Genomic DNA, 25,057 nt, shown 5'->3' on the forward strand with positions numbered 1-25,057 from the left:
TCTCACACTATTATGTTAGATCCACTATGGACTGGACTCACACTATTATGTTGGATCCACTATGGACTGGACTCTCACACTATTATGTTAGATCCACTATGGACTGGACTCTCACACTATTATGTTAGATCCACTATGGACTGGACTCTCACACTATTATGTTAGATCCACTATGGACTGGACTCTCACACTATTATGTTAGATCCACAATGGACTGGACTCTCACACTATTATGTTAGATCCACTATGGACTGGACTCTCACACTATTATGTTAGATCCACTATGGACTGGACTCTCACACTATTATGTTAGATCCACTATGGACTGGACTCTCACACTATTATGTCAGATCCACTATGGACTGGACTCTCACACTATTATGTCAGATCCACTATGGACTGGACTCTCACACTATTATGTTAGATCCACTGTGGACTGGACTCTCACGCTATTATGTTAGATCCACTATGGACTGGACTCTCACGCTATTATGTCAGATCCACTATGGACTGGACTCTCACACTATTATGTTAGATCCACTATGGACTGGACTCTCACACTATTATGTTAGATCCACTATGGACTGGACTCTCACACTATTATGTTAGATTCACTATTGACTGGACTCTCACTATTATGTTAGATCCACTATGGACTGGACTCTCACACTATTATGTTAGATCCACTATGGACTGGACTCTCACACTATTATGTTAGATCCACTAGGGACTGGACTCTCACACTATTATGTTAGATCCACTATGGACTGGACTCTCACACTATTATGTTAGATCCACTATGGACTGGACTCTCACATTATTATGTTAGATCCAATGTGGACTGGACTCTCACACTATTATGTCAGATCCACTATGGACTGGACTCTCACACTATTATGTCAGATCCACTATGGACTGGACTCTCACGCTATTATGTCAGATCCACTATGGACTGGACTCTCACACTATTATGTTAGATCCACTATTGACTGGACTCTCACTATTATGTTAGATCCACTATGGACTGGACTCTCACACTATTATGTTAGATCCACTATGGACTGGACTCTCACACTATTATGTTAGATCCACTATGGACTGGACTCTCACACTATTATGTTAGATCCACTATGGACTGGACTCTCACACTATTATGTTAGATCCACTATGGACTGGACTCTCACATTATTATGTTAGATCCACTGTGGACTGGACTCTCACGCTATTATGTTAGATCCACTATGGACTGGACTCTCACGCTATTATGTCAGATCCACTATGGACTGGACTCTCACACTATTATGTTAGATCCACTATGGACTGGACTCTCACGCTATTATGTTAGATCCACTATGGACTGGACTCTCACACTATTATGTTAGATCCACTATGGACTGGAATCTCACACTATTATGTTAGATCCACTATGGACTGGACTCCCACACTATTATGTTAGATCCACTATGGACTGGACAATCAATATTATGTTAGATCCACTACGGACTAAACTCTCTAACTATTATATTAGATCCACTATGGACTGGACTCTCACACTATTATGTTCGATCCACTATGGACTGGACTCTCACACTATTATGTTAGATCCACTATGGACTGGACTCACATTATTATGTTAGATCCACTATGGACTGGACTCTCACTATTATGTTAGATCCACTATGGACTGGATTCTCACACTATTATGTTAAAACCACTATGGACTGGACTCTCACACTATTATGTTAGATTCACTATGGACTGGACTCTCACTATTATGTTAGATCCACTATGGACTGGACTCTCACTCTTATGTTAGATCCACTATGAACTGGACTCTCAGACTATTATGTTAGATCCACTATGGACTGAACTGTCACTATTATGTTAGATCCACTATGGACTGCACTCTCACACTATTATGTTAGATCCACTATGAACTGGACTCTCACACTATTATGTTAGATCCACTATGGACTGGACTCTCACTCTATTATGTTAGATCCACTATGGACTGGACTCTCACACTATTATGTTAGATCTGCTATGGACTGGACTCTCACACTATTATGTTAGATCCACTATGGACTGGACTCTCACACTATTATGTTAGATCCACTATGGACTGAACTGTCACTATTATGTTAGATCCACTATGGACTGCACTCTCACACTATTATGTTAGATCCACTATGAACTGGACTCTCACACTATTATGTTAGATCCACTATGGACTGGACTCTCACTCTATTATGTTAGATCCACTATGGACTGGACTCTCACACTATTATGTTAGATCTGCTATGGACTGGACTCTCACACTATTATGTTAGATCCACTATGGACTGGACTCTCACACTATTATGTTAGATCCACTATGGACTGGACTCTCACTATTATGTTAGATCCACTATGGACTGGACTCTCACACTATTATGTTAGATCCACTATGGACTGGACTCTCACTATTATGTTAGATCCACTATGGACTGGACTCTCACACTATTATGTCAGATTCACTATGGACTGGACTCTCACACTATTATGTTAGATTCACTGTTGGCTGGACTCTCACTATTATGTTAGATCCACTATGGACTGGACTTTCACTCTTATGTTAGATCCACTATGAACTGGACTCTCACGCTATTATGTTAGATCCACTATGGACTGAACTCTCACTATTATGTTAGATCCACTATGGACTGCACTCTCACACTATTATGTTAGATCCACTATGAACTGGACTCTCACACTATTATGTTAGATCCACTATGGACTGGACTCACACTATTATGTTAGATCCACTATGGACTGGACTCTCACACTATTATGTTAGATCCACTATGGACTGGACTCTCACACTATTATGTTAGATCCACTATGGACTGGACTCACACTATTATGTTGGATCCACTATGGACTGGACTCTCACACTATTATGTTAGATCCACTATGGACTGGACTCTCACACTATTATGTTAGATCCACTATGGACTGGACTCTCACACTATTATGTTAGATCCACTATGGACTGGACTCTCACACTATTATGTTAGATTCACTGTTGGCTGGACTCTCACTATTATGTTAGACCCACTATGGACTGGACTTTCACTCTTATGTTAGATCCACTATGAACTGGACTCTCACGCTATTATGTTAGATCCACTATGGACTGAACTCTCACTATTATGTTAGATCCACTATGGACTGCACTCTCACACTATTATGTTAGATCCACTATGAACTGGACTCTCACACTATTATGTTAGATCCACTATGGACTGGACTCTCACACTATTATGTTAGATCCACTATGGACTGGACTCTCACACTATTATGTTAGATCCACTATGGACTGGACTCACACTATTATGTTGGATCCACTATGGACTGGACTCTCACACTATTATGTTAGATCCACTATGGACTGGACTCTCACACTATTATGTTAGATCCACTATGGACTGGACTCTCACACTATTATGTTAGATCCACTATGGACTGGACTCTCACACTATTATGTTAGATCCACAATGGACTGGACTCTCACACTATTATGTTAGATCAACTATGGACTGGACTCACACCATTATGTTAGATCCACTATGGACTGGACTCTCACTATTATGTTAGATCCACTACGGACTGGACTCTCACACTATTATGTTAGATCCACTATGGACTGGACTATCACACTATTATGTTAGATCCACTAAGGACTGGACTCTCTTCACTATTATGTTAGATCCACTATGGACTGGACTCTCACATTATTATGTTAGATCCAATGTGGACTGGACTCTCACACTATTATGTCAGATCCACTATGGACTGGACTCTCACACTATTATGTCAGATCCACTATGGACTGGACTCACACACTATTATGTTAGATCCACTGTGGACTGGACTCTCACTCTATTATGTTAGATCCACTATGGACTTGACTCTCACGCTATTATGTCGGATCCACTATGGACTGGACTCTCACACTATTATGTTAGATCCACTATGGACTGGACTCTCACACTATTATGTTAGATCCACTATGGACTGGACTCTCACACTATTATGTTAGATCCGCTATGGACTGGAATCTCACACTATTATGTTAGATCCACTATGGACTGGACTCTCACACTATTATGTTAGATCCACTATGGACTGGACACTCACTATTATGTTAGATCCACTACGGACTGAACTCTCACACTATTATATTAGATCCACTATGGACTGGACTCTCACACTATTATGTTCGATCCACTATGGACTGGACTCTCACACTATTATGTTAGATCCACTATGGACTGGACTCACATTATTATGTTAGATCCACTATGGACTGGACTCTCACTATTATGTTAGATCCACTATGGACTGGACTCTCACACTATTATGTTAAACCCACTATGGACTGGACTCTCACACTATTATGTTAGATTCACTATGGACTGGACTCTCACTATTATGTTAGATCCACTATGGACTGGACTCTCACTCTTATGTTAGATCCACTATGAACTGGACTCTCACACTATTATGTTAGATCCACTATGGACTGAACTGTCACTATTATGTTAGATCCACTATGGACTGAACTGTCACTATTATGTTAGATCCACTATGGACTGCACTCTCACACTATTATGTTAGATCCACTATGAACTGGACTCTCACACTATTATGTTAGATCCACTATGGACTGGACTCTCACACTATTATGTTAGATCCACTATGGACTGGACTCTCACACTATAATGTTAGATCTGCTATGGACTGGACTCTCACACTATTATGTTAGATCCACTATGGACTGGACTCTCACACTATTATGTTAGATTCACTATGGACTGGACTCTCACTATTATGTTAGATCCACAATGGACTGGACTCTCACCCTATTATGTTAGATCCACTATGGACTGGACTCTCACACTATTATGTTAGATCCACTATGGACTGGACTCTCACACTATTATGTTAGATCCACTATGGACTGGACTCTCACACTATTATGTTAGATCCACTATGGACTGGACTCTCACACTATTATGTTAGATCCACCGTGGACTGGACTCTCACACTATTATGTCAGATTCACTATGGACTGGACTCTCACACTATTATGTTAGATCCACTATGGACTGGACTCTCAAACTATTATGTTAGATCCACTATGGACTGGACTCTCAATATTATCTTAGAACCAATATGGACTGGGACTCTCACGCTATTATGTTGGATCCACTATGGACTGGGACTCTCACACTATTATGTTAGATCCACTATGGACTGGACTCTCACACTATTATGTTAGATCCACTATGGACTGGACTCTCACACTATTATGTTAGATCCACTATGGACTGGACTCTCACACTATTATGTTAGATCCACTATGGACTGGACTCTCACACTATTATGTTAGATCCATTATGGACTGGACTCTCACACGTATGTTAGATCCACTACGGACTGGACTCTCACACTATTATGTTAGATCCACTATGGACTGGACTCTCACACTATTATGTTAGATCCACTATGGACTGGACTCCCACACTATTATGTCTAGATCCACTATGGACTGGACTCTCACACTATTATGTTAGATCCACTATGGACTGGACTCTCACACTATTATGTTAGATCCACTATGGACTGGACTCACACCATTATGTTGGATCCACTATGGACTGGACTCTCACTATTATCTTAGATCCACTATGGACTGGACTCTCACACTATTATGTTAGATCCACTATGGACTAGACTCTCACACTATTATGTTAGATCCACTAAGGACTGGACTCTCACACTATTATGTTAGATCCACTATGGACTGGACTCTCACATTATTATGTTAGATCCAATGTGGACTGGACTCTCACACTATTATGTCAGATCCACTATGGACTGGACTCTCACACTATTATGTCAGATCCACTATGGACTGGACTCTCACACTATTATGTTAGATCCACTGTGGACTGGACTCTCACGCTATTATGTTAGATCCACTATGGACTGGACTCTCACACTATTATGTTAGATCCACTATGGACTGGACTCTCACACTGTTATGTTAGATCCACTATGGACTGGACTCTCACACTATTATGTTAGATCCACTATGGACTGGACTCTCACACTATTATGTTAAATCCACTATGGACTGGGCTCTCACACTATTATGTTGGATCCACTATGGACTGGACTCTCACACTATTATGTCAGATCCACTATGGACTGGACTCTCACACTATTATGTTAGATCCACTGTGGACTGGACTCTCACGCTATTATGTTAGATCCACTATGGACTGGACTCTCACACTATTATGTTAGATCCACTATGGACTGGACTCTCACACTGTTATGTTAGATCCACTATGGACTGGACTCTCACACTATTATGTTAGATCCACTATGGACTGGACTCTCACACTATTATGTTAAATCCACTATGGACTGGGCTCTCACACTATTATGTTGGATCCACTATGGACTGGACTCTCACTATTATGTTAGATCCGCTATGTACTGGACTCTCTCACTATTATGTTAGATCCACTATGGACTGGACTCTCACACTATTATGTTAGATCTACTATGGACTGGATCCACTATTAGATCCACTATGGACTAGACTCACACTATAATGTTAGATCCACTATGGACTGGACTCTCACACTATTATCTTAGATCCACTATGGACTGGACTCTCACACTATTATGTTAGATCCACTATGGACTGGACTCTCACACTATTATGTTAGATCCACTATGGACTGGATCCACTATTAGATCCACTATGGACTGGACTCTCACACTATTATGTTAGATCCACTATGGACTGGACTCTCACTATTATGTTAGATCCACTATGGACTGGACTCTCTCACTATTATGTTAGGTCCACTATTGACTGGACTCTCACACTATTATGTTAGATCCACTATAGACTGGATCCACTATTAGATCCACTATGGAATAGACTCACACTATTATGTTAGATTCACTATGGACTGGACTCTCACTATTATGTTAGATCCACTATGGACTGGACTCTCACACTATTATGTTAGATCCACTATGGACTGGACTCTCACACTATTATGTTAGATCCACTATGGACTGGACTCTCACACTATTATGTTAGACCCACTTGACGTCCATCGCAACTGCGGTCCCCTCCATAGTTTCTCATTGTCATCCCATTGGGTTGAGTTTTTTATTGCCCTGATGTGAGATCTGAGGATGTCGTTGTGGCTTGTGCAGCCCCTTGAGACACTCCTGATTTAGGGCTATATAAATAAACTTTGATTGATTGATTGATTCACAAACAAGGATGGGGCGAGGGTCACCACTTTGTGAACAAATGTGTGACATTTCTCAACGAGCTATTGCAATATACGGTCCATAATATCAAAAGGTTCAGAAAATCTGGAGAAAACCCTCGGGCAGTACTGCATCAAAAAGCGACATCATTGTGTAAAGGATATCACCACATGGGCTCAGGAACATTTCATAAAACCACTGTAAATAACTAAAGTTTTTATAAATGGTTGTTTTATAGAGGCTAGTGTTGTCCTGACAAGTTTCGGCTACCTTGCTTCTGCAGCCTTCATCAGAGGTGTCATGTGATGTTAGCGTGACGTTGTCTGTGACGTGTTATATGGATTGTACCATGGCGTCCCCTAGTGTGAGCCGGGGGTATGGCGGGGTGCCCCTTGTAGTCTGGATGTCTACCAAGCGGCCGGGGGCGGCCCTGCAGGACTGTGTCCCAGGTGTGGGATATAATTGGTATGCTCCTTCATCCCTGTTGACAGTCTTTGGGGCCCGCTTCCTGATTTCAACCGCCTCTTTGATCCACCGATGGAATTTGTTGCTTTCCATTCTAATGACCTTGGCTGCCTCCCAGTTCATTAGATGGTTTTCCGTCTGGCAGTGATCTGAAATGGCTGATTTTAGATTTTCCTGCGTTGCTTTCATTCTCGTAGCTCGGGTGAGCGTTCCAGATGTTTCCTTTTCACATTTTTTCTGGTGTTCCTTTTTCCGTGTGCTGAACTGTCGACCTGTCTCTCCTATGTATATTTTATTGCATGTTAGGCAAGGGATCTCATATATCATATCACACTTTTTGTTAGGGGGGGGATCTGACCCTTATACTAGGATTTGGCGAAGCTTGATGAGCGGGTTCACTGGTGTGCTGATGCGGTGTTTCCTCATTGCTCGCTGTATGCCTTCTGTGACGCCCCTGACGTATGGGAGGGTTACCATGCCCAGGTTCTCAGGCCTAGAACCTTTCTTCTTTTTTTCCTCCTTGTTGTTCCTCTGGACCATCTCGTTTGCCTTTGTTTATGGCCCAGTTTGGGTAGTTGCAGGCTTTGAGCGCCTTTCTTATGTGGTTCTCCTCCTTTTCTCTGTCATGGTTGTCTGTGATCAGCTTGGTGCGATCGTATAGGGTGTAGAGATGCGCGGATAGGCAACTATATCATCCGCATCCGCAATGTCGTCATCCACCCGCCGTCCGCCCAAACCAACATTTTAGCAAGATCGTACCCGCCCGCCTACCGCCCGCTGAAATACATCAGAGGTTGTCCGCCTTTACCACTCACAGAGCTATTTAAACCTGTCTCACAGAGTAATGATGACAATTGGACAACCCCGCCCACCTTACCGACGCAGGGGTTGGGGGCGCCGGGGGTGTAAAATATATTCAGGAAGTGTCGCCGATACAAAGGATTATGGGTATTTGTTGTGTTGCGTTTATGTTGTGTTACTGTGAGGATGTTCTCTCGAAATGTGTTTGTCGTTCTTAATTGGTGTGGCTTCACAGCGTGGCGCATATTACTAAGAGTGTTAAAATTGTTTATATCACAACCATTAGTGTACTCTGTGTCACCCAGTATACCGCGGAAGCCACACACAACATGATGCTGGGCTGACAAGCCCAGCATTTGTCGCCTACTACATGTTGTAGTAGGCGACAAAGCCAATGGCTTCATAGCACGCCCTAATACTTATTATCTGGGTGACTACCGGCAGTCATTCAGGAGAATAATAGCATCTCTTATTGTCTTCTTCGCTTTATGACACGGGTCTTAAATGGCACTTTGATTGGCAAAGGATACCGATCACAGAACCATGCATATCAAATATTTCCGGATGCTTCAACCGCCACCCGCCTGAATCCAATTAAAATATATTTTTTCGTCATGTCACCCGCCCGACCCGCGGTTTATCCGCGGACGAGACCGCAAACCGCGCATCTCTAATAGGGTGCGGACTACTGACAGTTTGTGTGCTGTGGGGTGCTCTAATGTCCATAGTAAGTATTGATCCGTATGTGTGGGTTTTCTGTATATTGTTATATTGATGCTTCGACTCGGTAAAGAATCAAACTATCTTTGACCCAACTCTCTCCTTTGAGTCACACATTAAAAGCTTTACTAAAACGGACTTCTTTCATCTCCGTAATATCGCTAAAATTCGCTCCATTCTGTCCACTAAAGACGCTGAGATCATTATCCATGCGTTTGTTACGTCTCGTCTCGATTACTGTAACGTATTATTTTCAGGTCTCCCCATGTCTAGCATTAAAACATTACAGTTGGTAGAAAATGCGGCTGCTAGACTTTTGACAAGAACAAGAAAGTTTGATCACATTACGCCTGTACTGGCTCACCTGCACTGGCTACCTGTGCACTTAAGATGTGACTTTAAGGTTTTACTACTTACGTTTAAAATACTACACGGTCTAGCTCCATCCTATCTTGCCGATTGTATTGTACCATATGTCCCGGCAAGAAATCTGCGTTCAAAGGACTCCGGCTTATTAGTGATTCCCAAAGCCCAAAAAAAGTCTGCGGGCTATAGAGCGTTTTCATTTCGGGCTCCAGTACTCTGGAATGCTCTCCCGGTAAAAGTTCGAGATGCCACCTCAGTAGAAGCATTTAAGTCTCACCTTAAAACTCATTTGTATACTTTAGCCTTTAAATAGACTCCCTTTTTAGACCAGTTGATCTGCCATTTCTTTTCTTTTTCTCCTATGTCCCACTCTCCCTTGTGGAGGGGGTCCGGTCCGGTCCGGTGGCCATGTACTGCTTGCCTGTGTATCGGCTGGGGACATCTCTGCGCTGCTGATCCGCCTCCGCTTGGGATGTTTTCCTGCTGGCTCCGCTGTGAACAGGACTCTCGCTGCTGTGTTGGATCCGCTTTGGACTGGACTCTCGCGACTGTGTTGGATCCATTATGGATTGAACTTTCACAGTATCATGTTAGACCCGCTCGACATCCATTGCTTTCCTCCTCTCCAAGGTTCTCATAGTCATCATTGTCACCGACGTCCCACTGGGTGTGAGTTTTCCTTGCCCTTATGTGGGCCTACAGAGGATGTCGTAGTGGTTTGTGTCATGGTTTGTGCAGCCCTTTGAGACACTAGTGATTTAGGGCTATATAAGTAAACATTGATTGATTGATTCCATCCTCAATGTGGTTGATTTTCATGTCCAGTAAAGCGATGTATTTGTGCTCTTCCTCTTCATGAGTGAACTTTATGTTTCCCGTCTCGTCTATGGTGTTTAAGTGGTCAGTAAGTCTTTGTGTGTAATCAGTCTTAATATTTTCCAGGATATCGTCCACATAGCGCCTCCAGAGGGACAGTCTACATCCTTCGGGAGCGGTGGCTATGGCTTTGGCCTCCAAGTCTTCCATGAAGAAGCCACTCATGATGGCTGAGAGGGGGTCCCCCATGGCAAAACCCTCCTTCTGTCTGTACATGGTTCCTCTGAACAGGAAATATGTAGACTTGGCTACGAATGATAACAACTGGACTATGTTTTTAACTGTTAGGTTTGTTCGTTTCCGGAGTGTTGAGTCTGCTTGCAGGCGGTTCTGTACTATGTTTTTTTTTTTGTGACGTCCACTGGGGTTTTTGTAAATAGGGAGACTACCGTTGAGTATCGAGTATCGATTGGAACCGGGACTGACTTTCCTATTCTCCCGGAATCGTTCAAAAGTTTAAATTTCGATTCCTAGTTTCGATACCCAGTCCGCCGCTCGGAAGAAGAAGCCGCTGAACACCCAACAAAGAAGCGCCCACCGCCGGAAGTGTTAGCATAGCCGAGCGAGTCAGTCAAGCATGGATAGCGGGCGTGGGCGGTCGAAAGTGTGGCTTTATTTTACTAAAAAAAAATGAAATATCGGCGAAATGTAACACGTGCGACAGGACTGTTTTGTGCTTAGGAGGGTGCACATCGAACATGATGAAGCACCTCCGAATTCATGGAGTACAAATAAATGCGTTTCCCGTCTTCGACGCGCTGCGCCGACCGTCCTCCTCTGCCTCTTCCTCTGGTTCCGGCTCCGACGCCCAGCCTGACACCTCGGTGACTGCACTGCAATCCGAATCCGGTAAGTAAAACAATATATATGCAATAAATAATGTGTTTTGCACCAACGTTGAGGCAGCTAACAAATTAGCCTGCGTATTTTTTCATGGACAATTTACAACCTGCTAGCCAGGCTCCGCAATGTGCTCAGCGTACTCCGTTCACCGTAGCAGCAATGGGGAAGATGTCGGTGCCACAGACAGAAGAGTGCCACAGAAAGGTCACTGCACACAGTCAAAAGACTGCATCCCTTTTCAGAGGTGGAATCTCCAACATTTAGGTTAGTCAAGTCGATTTTTTTATTTATTATTATTTCTTTTATTTTTTTATTTTAATCTTCTATTTTTTTTTCTCCCATTCCCACCCCTTGTTTACCTGTATCTCATCTTTTTTGTAAGGGGCGCTGGAAGCCGGCAGACCCGTCAGCGATCCTGTTCTGTCTCCCAGTAATGTTTGTCTGATCTTTAATGGGATTGTGCTGAAAATTTTAATTTTCCTGAAGGAACTCTCCTGACGGAATAAATAAAGTACTATCTAATTGAATCTATCCAAGCAATAACGTTAGAGTTAAGCTAATTGATACTGGGCTAAACAGTAACAGCAACATTACATGTTTGTTTATGTTTGCAGGGATATGGTGAAAACTCTCAACCCAAAATACATACCACCTTCCAGGGACTACCTGTCAAACACATTGATCCCGGCATGGTACAAGAAAAATTGGAATCGAGAATCGTCAGGAATCGGAATCGAAACAAAGAATCGGAATAGGAATGGGAATCGTTCGAATTCAAACAATACCCAACCTTAGTCGTGGGATATGAGCATCTCGTCTGATTCTACTGTTATAGTGTTTAATTCTTGTGCCAGCTGCTTTGAGTTTTTGCAGTGTTGCTTTGTCTGGCCGAGGAGAGGTTTCATTATCTCGACTATGCTGTCAACAATTGGGTGGAGTGGAACGTCTTTTTTATGTATTTTAGGGGTGCCGTATATTCTAGGGGTGATACTGGCTGTCGGTACTAAAAAACTGTAGTTGTCCTTGTCTATTTTTCCCTTGTTTTAGTAGTCTTCAGTTTTTTGTTTTTGTCTTCTGTCGGGTCCTTTTTTAGAACTTCATATGTGTCTTTATCCTCCAGCATAGCTATCATTTGGCTTTCATAATGTTGTGTGTCCATAATGACTGTTGTCCTTCTCTTATCTGCAGGTAGTACTTTGTTTGTTTTGTCTTTGGCTATTGACTGTAAAGCTTTCCATTCTTCCCTACATATGGGATGTTTATTGGGGTTGTGGCAAAATTAAGACCGCGAGACAGCACCTTGTTTTCCGTTTTTGTTAATTTGCGTTGTGAAAGGTTACATACCCATTTTTCTCTTTTTTCTGTGTGTTCCTCCTCCTTTTTCACCGAGGTTAGATTCTCAAGTTTTCTGACATGACGGTATTTTGTTGTCTGGAATTCCTTCTCGTGCTCACAATGTAGATGTTCATTCATTATCCGTTCGATTTCCGTGTGCAGGGGGAAACGTTGTTTAAATCCACTCCTTTTCTAGGTTAACTGCTCTTCAATGATGTTGATCTTGTTCACTGTGCATCGTATTCTTTCTCTCACCAAGGCATTTCGAGCTTTTCTTACAATTCGTTCCGCGTTCATCGTCGGAATTGGGTTTTTGATCCCCAAGCTTGTTGGAACAACTCCATCTCGGCAACGTAATGTGAATCTCAGGTGGTTGCGGAAGCGGGCCAGTTTGTGTTCCAATTGTTCCAAACAATTGGAACATGGAAGAGAGGAGGGACACAGGAAAACTAAGTTGACAGGGAATACGCTCAAGAAGATAGCACCATCCTCAGGACTATATAAATGGTTGATTTATATAGTCTAGTAAGGTAAAGTATTGTACCTGACAAGTTTCGGCTATCTTGCTTTTGCAGCCTTCATCAGAGGTGTCACGTGATGTTAGCGTTACGTTGTCTTTGACGTGTTGTATGGATTGTACCATTCCACCTGAAGTGGTGGGATAAATCAACCATTTATAAATACACGTCAGTAGGCTAAATAAACCTCTTCAACATAAAGTAACAAAAGTTGGTCGCTACATCTGTAAGTGCAAGTTAAAACTGTACTATGCAAAACGAAAGCCATTTATTAACAACACCCAGAGACGCTGCTTTGCTGGGCCTGAGCTCATCCAAGATGGACTGATGCAAAGTGGAAAAGTGTTCAGTGGTCTGACAAGTCCACATTTCAAATTGTTTTTTGGAAACTGTGGACTTTGTGTCCTCTGGACCAAAGAGGAAAATAACCATCCAGACTGTTATAGGCACAACGTTGAAAAGCCAGCATCTGTGATGGTATGGGTGTGTATTAGTGCCCAAGGCATGGGTAACTTACACATCTGTGAAGGCCCCAATAATGCGGAAAGGTACATAGAGGTTTTGGGGAAACATATGCTGCCATCCAAGCAACGTCTTTTTCATGGACGCCCCTGCTTATTTCAGCAAGACCACGCCAAGCCACATTCTGCACGTGATGTAAGAGCATGGTTTCATAGTAAAAGAGTGCCAGTACTAAACCGGCGTGCCTGTAGTCCACGTCTCCCATTGAAAATGTGTGGCCCATTATGAAGCATCAAATACGACAACAGAGACCCTGGACTGTTGAACAACTTGAGCTGTACATCGAGCAAGAATGGGAAACAATTTCACCTGACAAGCTTTAAAATTAGTCTCCGCAGTTCCCAAACGTTTATGGAGTGTTGTTAAAAGGAAAGTCAATGTAACACAGTGATAAAAATGCACCTGTGCCAACTTTTTTGCAATGTGTTGCTGCCATTAAATAATAAGTAAAAAATATATGCAAATAAAAATTTTGTTTATCAGTTTGAACATTAACTATCTTGTTTTTGCAGTCAATTCAATTGAATATAAGTTGAAAAGGATTTGCAAATCATAGTATTCTGTTTTTATTTACCATTTACACAATGTGTCAACTTCATTGGTTTTGAGTTATGTAGATGCTGGATCGGGACGGATCCATTAAGAGTTTGAGCAGAAATATGTCGTATAGGAATTAACTATACACAATAAAATATTAACAAAATGCTGTGTCACATGAATGATTATTGAAGTAATACCTTTGTGACATGAAAAAACAAGTCTCTTAAAAAAACATGGGGTTTACTTTTTGATATTAAAATAAAACACAAAGCAGTTCGGCTAATGAAGTAGAAGTCTAATAAACAAGCTTTGTTCCTCTCCAAGCCTCCTTGCAGTTCAGTTTGGCCAACAAAAATAAAAAGGAGTGATACCTCTCACGTTGAATACACAATCTTCACAGCCTTCGTTCAGTTTGATGAGATGACAAAACATTTTAGCCTGTATTGATGTTATTTGAACACTGATACAGTTTGCAGTTAAATAAAGGACGAGTGAACATCTAAGTCGTCAAACTAAAGACTTTATAAACTAGTTGTGAAACTGTTCTCGACACATCGCTTTCCTCATGTTACTAACACTCAGTCACAGCAGCTGATGCAGACTGTGTTGAGAGAATAAAAGCAACATCAAATTGTTTTTCTCCTTTGCTGTATACTTTCAGTGTGGGGACAAGTGCGTCTGTGTCCATTATTGTCCACACCTGTCTCCATCTAAACGCAGCAGTGTGTTTTGAATCGCCAGTTCAAAACCAACAGGCGGCAGCACATAACTGTAAATGGTCATATTTAACAATCAGAATCAGAATAAGCATTATTGGGTGAGTATAATCGATGTAGTGTTTCTATTACGTATTCCTTCTATGAGTAAATAGAGCACATTTCAGTGTCATTTACATAGAAACCATTTATTTTTCATCAAATTAAAGCTACACTCACGGAAATGAGCGCAAAAACAAGAATTTGAAAAGATTTACACAGCAATTTTTTTATTGAAATATGCAGTTCCTTTTAAAACAATCTTTGTGAAAAGGAAATTTGAAATCTGTACTGAACAGTTTTTTTTTTACCTCACAGTCCAATAATCTTCCATGCTGAATTCAAACAGCATCCACCTTTAAAGCACTTTCCTGGTGTATACTGGTGTACACATGTTGTTCCTCTTATTTCTTACCTGTAAAGACCACAGATGTCAATCAACCAAACTGACACTCATGGCATTGATTGATTGATGCACAAACAAGGATGGGGCGAGGGTTATTAGATTTTATGGGCAAAATAGAGGACCTACCATTAGCTGTGCTTTAAGCAGACTCTTATTTACTTTTATCTAATATTTAGAAACATGTGGTATAAAATTGATGAATAGATGGATAAAAAAAATAATATTTCTGTCGTGAACAATGGCGGAAAAAAAAAGTGCAGTTCCCCTTTAACACAGATTTTAAATGATCTTTTAAATTTAAAGAGTGGAAAACGTTTAAATCACCCTCCCCTGATTGGCTCACTCACGTCACAACATAAGCAGTTGTAAACATAAATGTGTTGTGGACATAATAGGGTTCCACTTTTGAAACAATAAAGCAAGCCTATTTTCTGTTTATTTATACATGCAGCAATTTAAGTGTATCCATTTTGTATTTATTTATCAGTAACTACACTTAATTGTATGCTGCCCTTTTTTTGCTCCAGCTGTTACATATACTGTATTGTACATGGTAATTGGGATTTGTTATATATGCACAGTGGGGCAAAAAAGTATTTAGTCAGCCAGCGATTGTGCAAGTTCTCCCACTTAAAATGATGACAAAGGTCTGTAATTTTCATCATAGGTACACTTCAACTGTTAGAGACAGAATGTGAAAAAAAAATCCAGGAATTCACATTGTAGGAATTTTAAAGAATGTATTTGTAAATTATGGTGGCAAATAAGTATTTGGTCAACCATTCAAAGCTCTCACTGATGGAAGGAGGTTTTGGCTCAAAATCTCACGATACATGGCCCCATTCATTCTTTCCTTAACACGGATCAGTCGTCCTGTCCCCTTAGCAGAAAAACAGCCCCAAAGCATGATGTTTCCACCCCCATGATTCACAGTAGGTATGGTGTTCTTGGGATGCAACTCAGTATTCTTCTTCCTCCAAACACGTCGAGTTGAGTGGATACCAAAAAGTTATATTTTGGTTTCATCTGACCACATGACATTCTCCCATGTGCTCTCTGGCAAACTTCAGACGGTCCTGGACATGCACTAACTTAAGCAGGGGGACACGTCTGGCACTGCAGAATTTGATTCCCTGTCGGCGTAGTGTGTTACTGATGGTAACCTTTGTTACTTTGGTCCCAGCTGTCTGCAGGTCATTCACCAGGTCCCCCCGTGTGGTTCTGGGATTTTTCCTCACCGTTCTCATGATCATTTTGACCCCATGGGATGAGATCTTGCGTGGAGCCCCAGATCGAGGGAAATGATCAGTGGTCTTTTGTATGTCTTCCCTTTTCTGATAATTGCTCCCACAGTTGATTTTTTCACACCAAGCTGTTTGCCTATTGTAGATTCAATCTTCCCAGTCTGGTGCAGGTCTACAATTCTTTTCCTGGTGTCCTTCGACAGCTCTTTGGTCTTGGCCATAGTGGAGTTTGGAGTCTGACTGTTTGAGACCGTGGACAGGTGTCTTTTATACAGATAACGAGTTCAAAAAAGTACCATTAATACAGGTAACGAGTGGAGGACAGAAGAGCTTCTTAAAGAAGAAGTTACAGGTCTGTGAGAGCCAGAGATATTCCTTGTTTGAAGTGACCAAATACTTATTTTCCACAATAATTTACAAATAAATTCCTTAAAATTCCTACAATGTGAATTCCTGGATTTTTTCACATTCTGTCTCTCACAGTTGAAGTGTACCTATGATGAAAATTACAGACCTCTGTCATCATTTTAAGTGGGAGAACTTGTACAATCGGTGGCTGACTAAATACTTTTTTGCCCCACTGTATACAGTAGAGATATCCGATAATATTGGACATCCGATATCGGTCGATATATGCTTTAAAATGTAATATCAGAAATGATCTGTATCGGTTTCAAAAAGTAAAATGTATGACTTTTTTTTAAATGCTGCTGTACGGAGTGATACACGGACGTAGGGAGAAGTACAGAGCGCCAATAAACCTTAAAGGTACTGCCTTTGGGTGCCGGTCCAATCACATAATATCTACGGCTTTTCACACACACAAATGAATGGAAGGCCTACTTGGTCGACAGCCATACAGGTCACACTGAGGGTGGCCGTATAAACAACTTTAACACTGTTACTAATCTGCGCCACACTGTAAACACACCAAACAAGGATGAAAAACACATTTCGGGAGAACATCCGCACCGTAACACAACATAAACACAACAGAAGAAATACCCAGAACTCCTTGCAGCACTAACTCTTCTGGGACGCTACAATATACACCCCCTGCTACCCACAACCACCTCAACCCCGCCCACCTCAACCTCCTCATGCTCTCTAAGGGAAACAATGTCCTGAATTCCAAGCTGCTGTTTTGAGGCATGTTAAAAAAAAAAAATAATCCACTTTTCCCCACAATAATAAATATGGCAGTGCCATGTTGGCATTTTTTCTTAACTTGAGTTGATTTATTTTGGAAAACCTTGTTACATTGTTTAATGCATCCGGCGGGGCATCACAACAAAATTAGGCATCATAATGTGTTAATTCCCCAACTGTATATATCGGTATCGGTTCATATCGGAATCGGTAATTAGGAGTTGGACAATATCGGCAAAAAAGCCATTATTGGACACCTCTAGTACATATATTAATATATCAGTATCTCTTATATACTGTATATATAATAAGTACATATTACACATTATATTTTATGTTGCCACTATGGTACATCTTTGCCTACTTTATACCATTTGTTTCCCCTCTTTTTTTACCTTTGTGTGCATTATCCTTTTCATCTTTACCTTTACAAGGGAAATTGTGTGGAACAATTTCCCTTGTGGAAAAATAAAGTTTGTCTAAGTCTATGCATCTTATTTCTATTTTTCCTCACAGTATCAAATCATTACCAGACATGCAGCGAACAAGAACATCCAAAAATCAGAACACTGCTCGTGGTGACTGAAGCAGGAAGACCTCTTCTCAGTCACTCTGCATCTGCAGTTTAATTGTAATTTATTTAAAACACTGAATTCTTTACTTTCACTTTATTTAATCTGCATTGGTAGTTGTTAAAATAACTTAAAACAACATTTTACCGATCACATTATACACTCTACAGAAGTAGTTGTTTGCTGCTGTAATTGATTTATTACACCAACATCTTTACTTCATTCTACATCTGTGGTTGTTAATTTGATGTTCTGGGGACTTGCTTCTCTCAACCAGCAGGAGGAGGGGTTTTTGATACTTTTAAGCCACCTAATGGACTTCTGACCTCCGCTGTCTTTCATACCACAAGGACGGTATGATGTAACATTTTGTTGTTTTTTGATACCGTGGTATACATAAAAATTAGTAAACGAGTGTACACGTGTCCTAGATGGTGTGCAACACTCACCTGGAAGCTTGAGCCACTTGGGCACCTTGCCCCCTTCACACCTGGAGGGCTTAGCAGCCTGGGGGGTGTTTGCCGACAGACTTTGGTGGTCCTCCAAGGGTAAGTTGTTGTCAGCTCTTGGCTGAGCAGGCAGTGCTTCTACAGTGTCCAAGTAGCTGGCGGAAGCTTCTGGCGACTGAAGCATGCAGCTGCCGTGTGGGAGAATGGGAGAGAGGAGGGACACAGGAAAACTAAGTTGACAGGGAATACGCTCAAGAAGATAGCGCCATCCTCAGGGCTCGATTTAACCGCGGCGACTCCCGCGACTGCCCTTGCCGTGGGTCAAAGGTTAACAGACAACAGGAACAGCCAAGCTATCCTGAGATTTTACGAGAGATACACTAGCTGCATTAGGGTCTGGAAGGACGGCAAGTGTTCGGTGAATTTAGGTCAGGCAGCTCTTAAAATGCCGAGTAAGGAAGGAGTCAAACAAAGAAAAACACAAACAATTACAGGCTGTTGGGAAAAATGCTGTAAATGTGTACACAGATGTTCCACTTGGACTATGCAAACTACGAGAGACAAACATTAGCATATCTGCTCTCTGGCTGATTGATGAATGACAACATGTTATCATATGTGTGATGGTGAGCACAAATTGGTGAGTGAGGATGCAGGCCGCGAATTTGAACTTAAAGGAGGGCTCATATTTTAAGGGAACCAAGGCAAACATTTGTTTTCGTGGCAGGGGCTCAAAAGCATGTGTGTATTATATTTATATATATAACAGTGTTCTTACATAATTGACGAAAGTCGAAAGTTTTGCAAGCATTAAAACAAATACAAACTTGATTTCGCACTTGTGCACAAAAACTAAAGTGTCAAAATCTAAACAACTTGTTTGGGAAGAGGGAAAATTGTTTTATTAATATCTCCGCCACACCTTAATATTTGGATTCAACTTTTCCAGAGTCAGTATGATCCCAAATATACAAAAACAGACTGAAGAAAAGTTGGATTTGCATAACACGACCCGTATAAAACTTTGATTGTAAACATGCTCTAAACTAAGTAATACAAACCTGCATCATTTTACGGACATTAGTGCATTGTGACAGTTCAAAGTCATTTTGGTAAGGTTAAGGGCTATGGAATGCATGTGGGCATACCTTGCAATGGATTCATTGGCTTGCAAAGCTGAGACAGAAGTGCTGAGGAATTCCTTCTTTAAGTAGAATTCTACGGAGTCAACACGGATACACAAAAATTAATAAATGTCACCCAGAAAACAAAATACAACCAATATAAATACAAAGCAGCAGAAACCTCTCTTAACGTCAGAGCCGAGGTACACCAGAGCACCAGGAAACAGGTCGGACTGCTCAAGAAGAAAAGAGAAGGAAATAACTTTATAAAAAGGGTACAAAATGTAATTCTAGAAAAACTTAAGTTTAACTTAAGTTCAATTCAATGATTGCTCTGGAATCTTAGGGAGGAAGTGGAAGACCTCAAAATGAGCACCAATAAAATGGCTGGTAAAAACACTTTCACCCTTCTGCCCTATGATGATACATAATACATAAGACTTAATTATATATAATGAACATTGTACAGGCTGGTGATGTCCACTGTAACATTAAGACAGAAAAACAGAAGCACAGTAAACATGTCTTAAGTCTAAGAGAATGCGGGAAAAACAAACCCTAAAACCAATGAAGTTGGCACACCGTGTTTATGGTAAATAAAACAGAACACAATGATTTGTAAATCCTTTTCAACTTATATTCAATTGAATAGACTGCAAAGACAAGATAATTAACATTCAAACTGGTAAACTTTGTTCATTTTTGCAAATATTAGCTCATCTGGATTTTGATGCCTGCAACATGTTTCAAAAAAGCTGGCACAAGTGGCAAAATAGACAGAGGTTTGTACAAACTTTTGTCCTGACAAGATCTACAACTAAAACCATGAAATGGTCTTCATGAAACCAAAGGAATACATCACAGGGGAAATACCAACAATCATACTTGATGGCAGGAATGTAATACACTCAAAAAAAGAAATAATAAACATTATAAAACGTTTAAGCCAGCAAACAGCATTTTGGTTTGGAATATTTGAGTTAGGCCTAGTCATATCCTTTCATCAGTCATTGTTTGTTTCAGATATGCTTAACACGTTATATGAAAAAACTTCACATATTTACACATGTTCTAAATGTAACATGCCTGCAAAGGAGAGGCACAAATGACTTATACGTACATTTTTTTTCTGCACGACCTTTGGTGTAATGCAGTTGGATTCGCAAACTGTGGTACGTGTACCACTAGTGGTACGCCAACTGTCAGGCTTGCCCCTGACAGTTTGTTTGTGTCTTAGTTTTTTCCTCCGTGTGTGTAGTATTTCCTGTCAGCGCTCTTATTTTGTTGGTTTCCTGTCTTTCTCCCTGAGCACTGTTTCCCCTCGGCTGCGGCTGATTGGCACCTGGCCACACCTGGTGTCAATCAGCCCGCTCATATTTAGACCTTTTTTCTCCTCCAGTCTGGGCTGTATTATTGTATTGTATTGTCGCTCCTGTCGTGTCGTGTCATTGCAGCGTAGCGGTAAGCTATATTTCGGTAGCAGTTTGTAGCTTACTGTCTTTTGTTCCCTGCTTTCAATTTGTCTGCGTACAACACTTAACAACTTCTGTTTTCCTGCTCGCTACCCGCTAGCTTCCACGCTAGGCCTTTTCGTTTTTGCTAGCTTCATGCTAAGCTCCTATTGTTTTCTAGCTCCCATGCTAGCTCTTTTAGTTTGTTATTCGCCTCGTGCGCGCTTTTTGTTTGTACCCTTTTGTTCGGTTTTGTCTTAGTGTTTTATTAAATCATGTTTTCCCACGCAATGCCTGCCTCCTTCTCTGCATCTTGGGGTTCGTCACAAACTAACTTTGATACCAACGATTCAGTTGATTAAAGTATAGTGTTTTATTCTCCTATATTTGAACAAAGTGTTCAACAGGGGACGGAGTGTCGTGGTCGGGAGAAAGTCTGTGCCAGCAACCTGAGGGTTCCTGGTTTGATCCCCAGCTTCTACCGACCTAGTCACGTCCGTAGGGTCCTTGCTTACTTGAAGAGTGTGTCAAGTTTGTGAGCATGGACGTGTCGGAAGTGAGGAGAAGTGTTGATAATGAGAGTCAGTATGTGTGGAAAGTGCTTCACAGCGATGTGAGGGACACTTAATGCTTAAATGTAATTTCCTCACCTGGAAAAGTGTGACACCCGGATCATCCAGATTTTTTTTCGGTGGGGTGATGACTGAAAAAAAGTTGAAAAAACAGTTTATGGACTGGATTTTTGCAAAACTGTTACTGTGCGACTGGCAAGATGTGTGGTGGTGGTCAAAAGTATTTCTTTATCAATGTGGGGCCTTGAATTCTTCTGGACTTACAGGTATGTTTATTTGATCATGCTAATTAATTTATAAGAACAAGAACTAGAATGTATTTTAAACTATTTAACAACTGCAGATTTATCCGAGCTGGAAAATATTTGTGACATTTCTAAACAGATCCTCACTCGGACTGGTGATTTTAATGCAGCAGCCAAGGTCTAAAAGAAGATCTAAACTGTGACCCTCAGATGGAAGGAAATTAGTTTAGATGCTCAGAAACAACCCAGGATCCACCAAAGTTCAAATGTGTCACACATTTGGAATAATAAAGCAGGACAACCCCACGTTTTGAAATTATTTTCCAAACCCCTGACCTCAACACTATTGAACATTTGTGTTTAAAAGCGAGGGTTGGTGATGGGAAACTAATCCATTTAAATCAACTTTACCAATACTGTTAAGAATCTTGCAAATGGCAGCAGAAAACGTTTTAATGTACATTTACCAATTATTAGTTGGTGTGTAAATATATTTCCCTCCGTATCATTTGAACCCTGTATTAGTCAAGTTTAAAAAAAAATTATTGGGTCCAAAATCAATATGACATGATATACTGTAAGTACAGTACACCTAAAGTTTGGACACACCTTCTCATTTCAATGCGTTTTCTTTATTTTCATGCGCAGTGGTCTTGGCTTTGGGGCCAGTACACCAGCCTGGAGTAAGGCCACTCGATCTCAGAGACGCAAGCTGGTGGTCCAGGAGATACGTCGGGAAGAGGAAGCAAGAAGGTGCGCAAAGGCTGTGGCGCAGGCAAAACAAGGGCAGTGGATGGCATTGGGAAGCAGTGGAGAAGAGAAAGATCTCCTGGAAAGAGCTGTGGGAGATGGAGGCATTCAGGGCAAGCTTTACCATCAGGGCTGCCTATGATGTCCTGCCTTCTCCAAAAATCCTCAGCCAGTGGTATGGTGAGGACCCCACATGCCCTCTATGTCCGAGTCCAGCAACACTAAAGCACATCCTGGTGGGCTGAAAGACCAGCCTCACCCACAGCCGTTACACCTGGCGGCACAACCAGGTGCTAAAGTGTCTTGCAGCAGTGCTGGATAGTCGACGGACAAGTGTCAATGCCCTTGCTCCCCCAACATCCCGTTGGCAAGCAACAACATTTGTCCGAGAGGGCTAGGGTCAAGCCAACCTCACCCCCACAAGACCAGACACTGGACAGCTAGGTGGGCACGGGACTGGAAACTGCTGGCAGACCTGGGCCATAGGCTCTGCTTCCCAGTTGACATCACGTCCACCAACCTGCGGCCAGATCTTGTTCTGTGGTCAGCTTCGCTCAGGCTCGTCTACAAATTGGAGCTCATGGTGCCCTGGGAGAGTGCAATGGAGGAGGCCAACGAGCGCAAGAAGCTGAGGTACACTGAGCTTGCAGCCGATGTGCAACAACAAGGCTGGAAAGTGAGGGTACGCCCAGTAGAAGTAGGCTGCAGAGGGTTCGTGGGCACCTCAACATCCAGGCTCCTCAGGGAAATGGGAGTGCGAGGGAAGGCCCACCGGCAGGCAGTGAAAGACCTCTTCCGCTGAAAAGGGGAGTCGGTGGCTGTGGGTCAAGGGAAGGAACTCCACCTGGGCTTTCAAGTGAGTTGATGGCATCTAGGGAGTGATCCTGGGACGCTGGGACTCACTGCTGAAGCCTCTGGAGTTGTCGTGGGCCTATCGGCGAAACACTGAGGAAGAGGGGTGGGGGGCGCCCACTTGATAACCCAGAGGATGCGTTCACTCACTTGACCAACCGAGAGTCGCAAAGGTGTTTCAAGTATGCAGTAGGGGATTGTAACATCTAGTCCTATACAACAGATCAATCAATCAATGTTTATTTATATAGCCCCAAATCACAAATGTCTCAAAGGACTGCACAAATCATTACGACTACAACATCCTCGGAAGAACCCACAAAAGGGCAAGGAAAACTCACACCCAGTGGGCAGGGAGAATTCACATTCAGTGGGACGCCAGTGACAATGCTGACTATGAGAAACCTTGGAGAGGACCTCAGATGTGGGCAACCCCCCCCCCCTCTAGGGGACCGAAAGCAATGGATGTCGAGCGGGTCTAACATGATACTGTGAAAGTTCAATCCATAGTGGCTCCAAGACAGCAGTGAGAGTCCCGTCCACAGGAAACCATCTCAAGCGGATCAGCAGCGTAGAGATGTCCCCAACCGATACAGGCGAGCGGTCCATCCTGGGTCCCGACGAGCGGTCCATCCTGGGTCTCGAGTCTGGACAGTCAGTACTTCATCCATGGTCATCGGACCGGACCCCCTCCACAAGGGAGGGGGGGACATAGGAGAAAGAAAAGAAGCGGCAGATCAACTGGTCTAAAAAGGAGGTCTATTTAAAGGCTAGAGTATACAGATGAGTTTTAAGATGAGACTTAAATGCTTCTACTGAGGTAGCATCTCGAACTGTTACCGGGAGGGCATTCCAGAGTACTGGAGCCCGAACGGAAAACGCTCTATAGCCCGCAGACTTTTTTTGAGCTCTAGGAATCACTAATAAGCCGGAGTCTTTTGAACGCAGATTTCTTGCCGGGACATACGGTACAATACAATCGGCAAGATAGGCTGGAGCTAGACCGTGTAGTATTTTATATGTAAGTAGTAAAACCTTAAAGTCACATCTTAAGTGCACAGGAAGCCAGTGCAGGTGAGCCAGTACAGGCGTAATATGATCAAACTTTCTTGATCTTGTCAAAAGTCTAGCAGCCGCATTTTGTACCAACTGTAA

The 25,057-nt window shown here is 42.0% G+C and overlaps 1 protein-coding gene across 3 annotated transcripts in view; it reads right to left on the reverse strand.

Moving 5' to 3' along the window:
- Positions 1–15,301: 15,301 nt before the first annotated feature.
- Positions 15,302–25,057, reverse strand: part of LOC133538816 (transmembrane channel-like protein 6) — a 116,402-nt gene continuing 106,646 nt past the window's right edge. The window contains exons 32-36 of one of the 3 annotated variants that reach the window (XM_061880625.1): positions 22,134–22,186; positions 20,214–20,265; positions 20,057–20,126; positions 18,909–19,096; positions 15,302–15,503 (exon numbers count right to left, since the gene is read on the reverse strand). In XM_061880625.1, the coding sequence (XP_061736609.1) occupies positions 15,493–15,503; positions 18,909–19,096; positions 20,057–20,126; positions 20,214–20,265; positions 22,134–22,186 (374 nt within the window). In that variant the 3' untranslated portion in view covers positions 15,302–15,492. Of the gene's footprint in view, positions 15,504–18,903; positions 19,097–20,056; positions 20,127–20,213; positions 20,269–22,133; positions 22,187–25,057 lie in introns of those variants that run through there. The other 2 variants (XM_061880624.1, XR_009803112.1) reach the window with 2 other exon arrangements.

The sequence above is a fragment of the Nerophis ophidion genome, linkage group LG20 (assembly GCF_033978795.1).
Source record: "Nerophis ophidion isolate RoL-2023_Sa linkage group LG20, RoL_Noph_v1.0, whole genome shotgun sequence".
NCBI lineage: Eukaryota > Metazoa > Chordata > Actinopteri > Syngnathiformes > Syngnathidae > Nerophis > Nerophis ophidion.